Raw genomic sequence first — 9,247 nt, forward strand, 5'->3', positions numbered from 1 at the left:
CAATCACTAAATCTCAACTCAATCAAAACCCACACAAGCAAAGTAAAAAAAGGAAAAAAAAAATTCAAACCCCAAAAATATAAATGCAATAGCAATTACAAAAATACAGAAAAAATAAAATCCAAAAAAAAAAACATAAAGGAAAAGGTGACAAAAATAGGAAGGGAGAATAGGGTTTTAATTAGGCTAACAATTTCTTTTTGGTTTGAGAGGATTTTTAGAGGAAACAATTAGCGAAAGGGGGTTTCCAAGCAAAGATTGGCTGCCAGGCAGCAACGGTAGACTTGCAATTTTAGGTTTTACTTTCCTTGAGTTCACTCACACACCAAACTATGTTTGGAAACTGATATGGTCTAACTTATAGCTCTACCAAAAATTGAATATAATTAATTTTTCTGAACACAAGCAGCCAAAGGTAAAATAACAGTTAAAACCGAGCTTGCCAAGTGAGGTCTTTTGAACGTGGAAGCCTCTCTGTGTACCATTTGCAAGGAAAGTCCAAAAATGATTTATCATCTTTTGCTCCAACCCCCTCTCAAGGAAAATTTGGATGCGATGCACTAACGTAGCCACTGGGGAGTTCAATGGGTCAGCCCCAAAGACACTTAGTCCTTCTTTAATGTTTAGCAAAACGCTGTACCGAAAACTAGCTCAGCTAGAAAATGACAATTGCTGTTTTAAGTGATTATCTAGTCCTTGTGGCTCCAACATATATAATAGCATGGTTTTCAATAATAAAGTACTCTTTGATCAGTTGGAACTACTAGACGCTATATCAAAACCCGCCTGGCCATATGGTATGAAGGGAAGTGGTCTTCATGTCAGTTACTTGTCTATTGCGGACTTCCAAAGGGACAACACATGCATCCACATCTCACGATCCAAAGAGTAGGTGAAAACTGGTCATGTCCCCGGTCCCCCGTATGGCTCTCTCAAGCTCAACTTGGATGGTTCGGCTCTTGGAAAACCAGGTTCCAGCTACGGTTGGAGGAGCCTTACATGATCATACTTGTCGCATTCCAGGAGTTCTTGCCATTAACATTGGGATTGAAGAATTAAACTATGCAAAAACTCGTTGCCATAAAAAGAGGGTCTCGTTTTTCTTCCTATCCTCTGAATGTGCAAACTCCCATGCACTCATTGTAGAAAAGTGATTCAAAGAATGCCATTGCTTGGGTTGGAAACCACCAGAGTGTACCATGGAGGTTGTGCCTCTTCTCCAACCAGCTTGAAGCAGCAAAAAGGAGATGTTCCAATCTAAAATTCTAACACACCCTAATGAAGGGAGGCCAACTCACTTGCAGATGGTCTAGCCAAGGTAGACACAATAAGGAACAGGAGGTACTTTGACATTTTACAACTGCCATAATCCCTCTCGTTCTTCGGCTGCTGTATATGAGTGGCATTACAAGATAGATTCTATTTAATCAATTTTTTTCTTATATTGTCACCTGTGTATTGATTGTAATGTTATGGCAAAGATCGATATTCCATCTTTTCCCATTTTAAATTGGATTCAACTTATGCATAAAAAAAAAATCTTTATGCAACTTCTTACATTCATTTTCCAACAATTTGCAAGCTTATTTATTAGCAATATTCATTGGATTCATGTATTGTTATTATAAAATTTTAACTATTCATATTTGAAAAACACTTGTACTTATATATAATTATTATTTATAAATAAATAAATAAATAAATATCAACGTGGAAAACACGTATTAATAAATAGCTGTGAAGTGAAAAAGCCCATCGTAAAAGACTTGAGACTGAATCTGCAGCTGGGAATGTCCAAGTCAATGGCAGCTACGACTAACATGTCGGTAAACGCAAAAGCCAAGTCAGTTCTCTCTCACGGGTCCAAAGTCAAGGAAAAACAGGTTGGCGTACACTAACAAATCATGTAGAACCCCGTCTCAGTAGGGCCCGAGGGTAGTAAGGGCCCCTTCAATTTTAAAATTTTTTATTTATTATATTTTTGAATCAGAGATGGAGGGTAATGAATTTATGAATCGTAGCTTCGAAATTTTTAAAATTATTTATTTATTATATTTTTAATAATTTTAATAAAATAAATTTAATTTAATAATTAATATAAATAAAAAATAATAAAATAACTTCACAACTCTTACTCAATTTTATTTTAATTTTTAAATTTATTCACTTTTCTTTCTTTCTCTCTTTCTTTTCTCTATTGTTTTTTTTATTTTACTTTTTTTAACTAATCACTAAAACACATTTTATTATTTAGAAGAGATTTATCAGCCTTTAAGCTATAACAAGAAAAGACAAAAACCACTCACCATCATTATGAAAATTACAAAGTAACTATAGAGAAATCTTTTTCAGTAATAAAAATTGTGAAAATAAAACTCTACAATTAAATGAATAATGAGTTTTTTATAAATAATTTAATTATTTATATTAAAAAAATATTATTAACCATTTCAATATAAAATCAATAATTCACGAATTTAAATTCAAAAAGCATCATCGAACATAATTTTTTTATTTTTTAATTTACTCATTATATAAAATTATTATTTATTATAAATATTTTAATTATTAATTAAATTTAATATATTAATTTTAAAAAAAATTAACTTTTATTTTTTTTTTCAACTTTGATTACGAATAAAAGTTAATTAACTCCGTCCTTACAAACCATCACCACTTCCACCCCTTCTCCTGCATGATTGGAACAGCTGGCGGCTAGAATCCATTCCTCTCAACATTTTTCTATAATTTTACACTGACGCTGCCAAGCGTAGTCTTTGGAACATAATTTTTCATGTGTATTGTGTGGCAAAACAAAAGATTTATTTAATATTTAATATGATAAGATAACCATTTCAAAGGTTGAAGGGGGGCTGTATTCGGAACTTACTTTACATACAAAGGTATGAAATTTATAACGGCGGAAGATTTGGAAACAATTTAAAATGCTATATTATTATGTTTTCATGCATGCTAATTGAATTAACAATTGTATTTGGTTTGCATAATCTAATTGGATTATAGATTTCTTATACGATGAGTTCCACCACGTGCAGAGATAACATCTCTATTTAAGTGGTCCCGGTCTAAGGTTTAGACTATATACACAGTGAAGTTAATCTAGTCTTCTCCTAATTTCTTATACATTAGATTTCGACCCAAATGTGGTAGATGGGGGTTTTTACTTTCTCTCCTCGAATACCAACTAACATATAAAATGTTTTGGCTTTGATTTCGTGAGATGTAGAGTGTTTAGAGAAAACACATGCATGTAATCCACAAAATTTAATAATGAAGCTTAGTTTAGTCGTTATTATCTCTTTTTTTTTTTGAGCATATATATATTTGTAAAAGGTGAACTTTTTCAATATGCATATCAAAAAAGTAATCAACGAAATTAATAATATTTTTTATATTAATTTTACAATTGATATTTAATTTGAATTAAAGGAAATTATAAGCAAAAAAAGATATAAGGTTTGGATCTTCCTCTTGAACTCTTTAATGTGTATGTAGTTAATCAACAAAATTAAGTATAAGGTTTGCATTTGACACATTTAATTTGAATTAAAGGAAATTATAAGAAAAAAAATTATTACTCAAAAAAATTTTGAACTATTTAAGAAAATTTAAATTAAATTTTATTCTTTTATTATGTTTAATTAAATCTTTATACTTTTATTTTGAGTTGACAATTGATTAATTGTCATTAACCAAAATGTTATTTATCATTTTTATATTCATGTAACACTAACGTGATGAGTGAAAAATACATAATCATGTCATTATATCATATCATCATGTATTATGATATATCAAGTCAACATTATGATATAAAATGATAAATAATATTTTAATTAATAAAAATTAATTAATCATTAATAACAAATACTTGTTTAGTTTAAAATAAAATTATAAAAATTTAATTAAACATAATAAAAAATAACAACTTATTTATATTTTTTAAATAATTTAAAAACTTTTTAAATATTATGTCAAAAAAAATGTGATTAACAAGAAATATATACAAACAAGCCAACTTGTGTGGAGTGAATCACTTTCAGCGATAATAATTAATGTATCCAAATAAATTGTTCACCGACAATATCCTCCACTCCCTCCTTTAAGTTAACTCAAGTGGATTTGAATTCAAGTCTTCCTCGTTTAAGGGAAATAGTGCTTACGATTAGGCTACTTACTTGGCTTATGTCTCCAAAGGGTTGCTTTGCTTATCTATCTATGGTGAATCAAGCTTTCATTTTATCCTAATAAAAGGGGGAAATAAAAAAAGAGAAAGAAAACAGAAGAATTGAGCTAATTAAAGCTTTCACTATCTATGCTTCTCGAATACAGTTTATCATGATTAATACTACGTTTTTCACAACTGCCTATTTGTCTTTGTCTTGGGAACGTAGCTTTATAACGTAGGAGAAGAGGTAAGCTAAGATTTGTGGGTTTTATTTTTTTTATTGTTGACCTAGGGGAAAAAAAAGAAGGAATATTAAAAACAATTACAAGTATTCCAACTAATGCTGTCTACATCTATAATAGATGTTATACATAAGTCAACACAAAACATTTCTATATAAATATATATATATATATATGGGTTCCGCCTTCCGAATCTTCATGTCAATTTCCTGGACTCCAAGAAATTCTTCTTCTTGGGCTCGCAAGATGAGATGTATTCAAGAAAAGTGGCAAAATCTGTGTCCTTATAGCGCCTTGGGTTTGCTTCGTCGACCAGTTTAGGCGACGGTCCAACCATGCAATTGAAAGGCAGACTATGCAATGAAGCCACCGATAGGCGAGGCTTAGCTGGATTCACAAAAACTCTGTGCAGCACACTTTTGTATCTCCCGTTGCTAAATATCTAATATAATAACAAAAGAAAGCAAAGGTCAAGATCAGCAATCGGTCTCGGCTTTTGGTTAATTTTGCACGCAGTATCATTTAGAGGACAATACATGGCATTAAAATTCCACCCCAAACTTAAAAATCAACTCACCTCCAGGTGATCACCAACGTTTACGACAAATGAATTGGCCCTTGGTTCAATAGTGATCCATTTTCCTTTGTATTGAATTTGTAGACCTTCAACTTCATCCTGGAGAAGAAGGGTCAGGAATCCGTAATCCGAATGTGGGGGCATTCCTAAGGTAAGGTCAGGCTCAGGGCAGGGAGGGAAACAGTTAACCACCATTAGCTGGCTTCCATCATGGAACTGCTTTATAATTTCATCATCTTCTGGAGTCGTTTCCTGTGTGGCACCCCACAGGCCAAGGCTCTCTAGGATGGCCTCCGTGATCCTTAGAAACAAGTACTTGGTTTCTTTTGCGTAGGTAGCCGCCAATTCCCTGTTAAAATATAAAAATGGGACAATTAATTTAATGTCATATTGATGAACAAGTCATTAAAATGCCTTATATTTTAATAGTGTAAAGAAATAGTGTAGGCAAATAATGTGGCTAGAAACAGGCCTTATTGTTAAACAAAGCTGAGGTTATTTTCCTTTACCTGAAGTCCATGGGAGAGGAGGGCCAATGAGGGAGAACATCCGACAATGGATGGCAGACAAGCTTTAAGAAGTCTCTCCAACAGAACACAGCATCTTTGCTCTGGTTTAAGCTAGTTCCATATCGAACAGGTGAGGCCATATCGGAGGTCATGTACTTTGCTCTTTCCTCGTATGGGAGCCCAAAGAACCTGGTGCTCACATCGATCATGCTTCTTATAACTTCAATGGGGATGCCATGGTTTATCACCTGCATTAAAGCATCGAAAAGAAGAAACTGCTTATATTACAATTCTGAATTCCCTTTTTTTTGTTCTTTACAATTCATTATATCTTGAGGCCTAGCTAGCTACCTGAAAAAATCCATATTCTTCACAAGCAGAGGAGAGGGAATTGAGGACTTGGGAGCGGTTTGGGCCTTCCAATTCAGCAAAATCGATTATGGGCAATTTAAGACTAGACCTAGCCGCATTTGGCTTCTCATTATCTACATTGGGTCGATCAGATACAGGCAGTACGTACTTTTTAGGAAGTTTGCTAACTCCATTTTCAAAAAGATGCTTCACTCCTTTCTGGAACTCGGTTTCCCTTGCATCATCCTCAGTCATTGCCATTGCAGGGGGAGACATGAATACACAACTTCCTGTTGAAAACATTTACGAGAAAAAACCAATTACTATATATAAAGTTTATTATGCTAATGTCTGCATGTTTTATGAAAGAAATGAAGAGAGATAGTCTTCAATAAGAAGAGCTGACTACCCACCTTACCGTTTTGGTGAAAAACCTGAAAAAGAAAGGATAGAACAGTGAGATTTGCAAGTAGGAGAATGAAATTAAGCAAGTGGTCAGGGATATGAAGAAGGGCTTTGGTGTCTAATCTATTTATAGGAGGAAAGAATCAAGGGACTTAAACAGAAGCAAGTTTTAGGGAAACTGGTTTCGGCTATATGAATCCCAGGAACTGACTGGTTCCATTATGTAAACAAAAACCGTTGACAAATAGTCAGTCAAATCATAAGGAAGGTAGGGACTAGGAGAACGCCATCCTTCGTTTCCTCACCATTGAAAACAATGGCATTAACTTTCTCTTCTTAATATCCTATTAGCTAGGCCCTACCTTTGGTGATATATGAAGCTGCCTCTCTCCCTCTCCACTTCCCTTCCTGCCTCATGGCTCTGACTTCTTGCGTGCAGCTCATCGTCAGTAGGGTCCCTTTCTAATCTTGGTCACTATGATTTCTTAACTTTATTTAATTCTTTTCAGTTACGAAATTTGATCTACCACTTTGGGTTTTCTCCATTGTATATTCTTCCTTCTACTTCCTTCAGAGAATAATCATTACTACCACCTTTAATCTTGGTCAAAAAGACATGTTCTCCTCAATACCCACAATTTTAATGACTTTTACACCAGTTTCACTGTCAACCGTAAAAGTTCAATATATGTCTCTGGTAATTAGTTCTTAATTAACGCCTTGATTTTCTGGGGTATATACATAGTGGAATGAGTCTAATGCCAAAAATTTGGAAGCCAGAACTGGTCTTTTCTGCGTCAAACACACTTCTTTTGAATTCTACATCTATTTAATTTGCATTTTTTTTCCACAATTTTTCTTTTTCTTTTTCCTTTTAATGGTCCCTAAGAAAGCAACATCATAATATCTTGATCGACACAACACAGTTACCTACGTACTCTGCTGGCCGTAGTTTTTGCATACAAGTCTGAAGAACAAGTACTTTTCAAAAAAAGTCTGAAGAACAATTACTTTTCAAAAAACGTCCGAAGAACAAGTAAAACACAAGGCAACAATTAATGAACCATTTTTCCGAAAAATCCAAAACAGTACACGACGATATATAAGCTTACAAAAACAAATGGTTGTCGAGCGCGTACACAGGTTCACAACTTGCTATTCTTTTGGTAGCACTGATTTTAATCATTTTCAAATCAAAATTATATATCATTTTGTATTGACATTCAATATAAAAAACTTGTTTGGTATTGGTTTAAACTAAATTATTTTATAGGCTTAGCATATATCATAATAAATTACACCTCATAAACTTCAAATAGAGTTCATGCTCGTGACTATACGCAGGATTAACCGACCAACCAATAAGCTTCTCATTTACACGTAGATTTTGTCAAAACAACAGAAAGACTATAAAAAATAATTAATCCAACTCTCAAAACCGCTAGGTTTATGGTTTACAAGTTTGGTGGTAAGATAACGATGATAACATTTGATTGAATGCTCATCTCTTTGTCACTATTCTCTTGACAAAACCTTTCGGGTGTGAATTTATTTTTTTCGATTTGTGAATTCTTTTTAATTCGTTGACAGATGATAGGCCATATATATCATGGACATGATGAGTTCAGCTCACAATTAAATTTCGTGCGAAAGACACCTTAATTTGGATAATATGAGAGAGTTTATATGAAATATTAATTAAATTAACAAATTAAAAAGAAGTCACTACTGCCCTAGACTGCAGGCTTGCGGATTCTCCAGTGAAACTGATGTTCAAGTGTTGATGAACTGGAATGGTACATTAAATAAAAGATGCCATGTGACTAGAAATCTAGAGATCCCAAGAACAGCAAGTTTGCCATAATAGGTATCAAATTAATCTTTCTCTCTCATACCTTGGAGTATATTCTACACATAGAGGTATTAATATTAATTGGATAGGCATTCGCTACTTGTTTGTTGATTATGTAGATGTAGACTGCAAGATGCCATATGTTAGTAGATTTAGCCATGTATACATGCACCAGGTTACTGATGTGTCAAATTCTGCAAAGAAGTAGATGGATTTTGAACAATTTTAAAAAGAAAATTACACATATAATAAATAAATAAATATATTAAAAAAGAAACTTCTTCGAGGCAAACAAGCTAAAATGGTAGCAATTTAGGTTTATCCATACTTGCTATAGCTGTTGACCAAAAACATATAAAACAATGGAGTGTATATTTTTAAGGGTACATGCATAAGGTTAATACTGTTGTGTACGATTATATAGGTTGCAAACGTGCATGTTAGCTCATTATATTATTTATCTAGGGTTTGACAAAACGGACCAATATTAAATTGGTAGACCCTGCAGGTAGATATTGAAGAGCTTATTTTGTTTGGAAATTATAAAGGTGTTTGGATGTACCATTTAATCTAAAGACTAAAATCCAAATTTTTGAGTTGAAGGTTTTTCTAATGGTGTGAATATTGCGAATAGGATATACTTTGATGATTAAAGTTTGTTTTTGATGGTTCAAATGGCTCCTAACAAAATTCTTTGCATCTTTCTCTCTTCGATAGGGGTCGCAGAAACAGGCTCACAAATGCCTTAAGTATTGTTCCCTGTAAGGCATGAGAGTGACTTGGGGTTGTCTTAAAAGTCAATGAACCCAACCAAAAGCGACCCTTCTGCACTATGGGCATCAAAGGTGGGGCTTTGTGTGCGGTTGGGGTGGTGCCAAGCTGGTTCAGAAGTTTAACAGTGGTGTGACTCTCGTGTTTCTATGGTTATCCTCATTTTGTCCTTTTATACTCCATTCGTTGCATGGCTTGGGTGTCCATGTCACCCTCTTCAATATTGTATGGTGTATACCCAAATAAATTATGTCATCAATATTGTAAGTTGCTAACCCAATTATTCTAAGCTTTTGGGTACTTCCCATGTTACTGTTCCATACGTATGCCCTTGTTTTAGGAGATTATTCT

At 33.5% G+C, this 9,247-nt stretch overlaps 1 protein-coding gene across 2 annotated transcripts; it reads right to left on the reverse strand.

Moving 5' to 3' along the window:
* Positions 1-4,309: 4,309 nt before the first annotated feature.
* LOC110420395 (2-oxoglutarate (2OG) and Fe(II)-dependent oxygenase superfamily protein) lies at positions 4,310-6,466 on the reverse strand. 2 transcript variants are annotated; one of them, XM_021433686.2, is made up of 5 exons: positions 6,287-6,466; positions 5,869-6,158; positions 5,518-5,765; positions 5,009-5,357; positions 4,310-4,873 (listed from the first exon to the last, which is right to left on the reverse strand). In XM_021433686.2, the coding sequence occupies exons 2-5, from the start codon at positions 6,142-6,144 to the stop codon at positions 4,628-4,630; spliced, it is 1,119 nt and encodes a 372-aa protein (XP_021289361.1). In that variant the 5' UTR covers positions 6,145-6,158; positions 6,287-6,466; the 3' UTR covers positions 4,310-4,627. The 2 variants fall into 2 exon arrangements, with proteins under 2 accessions (XP_021289361.1, XP_021289359.1); XM_021433684.2 differs by having other exon boundaries at positions 6,282-6,465.
* Positions 6,467-9,247: the final 2,781 nt, after the last annotated feature.

Source organism: Theobroma umbraticum, unplaced genomic scaffold, assembly GCF_002168275.2.
Source record: "Theobroma umbraticum cultivar Fairchild unplaced genomic scaffold, ASM216827v3 scaffold_86.0, whole genome shotgun sequence".
NCBI classification, from domain to species: domain Eukaryota; kingdom Viridiplantae; phylum Streptophyta; class Magnoliopsida; order Malvales; family Malvaceae; genus Theobroma; species Theobroma umbraticum.

Excerpts from the sequence above, each read along its gene's own strand:
- LOC110420395 (XM_021433686.2), bottom strand. The coding sequence starts at position 6,144 with ATGTCTCCCCCTGCAATGGCAATGACTGAGGATGATGCAAGGGAAACC. Across the intron at positions 5,766-5,868 it reads AAGAATATGGATTTTTTCAG|GTGATAAACCATGGCATCCC; the intron begins GTAGCTAGCTAG and ends GCTTTAATGCAG. Across the intron at positions 4,874-5,008 it reads ACGTTGGTGATCACCTGGAG|ATATTTAGCAACGGGAGATA; the intron begins GTGAGTTGATTT and ends TTATTATATTAG.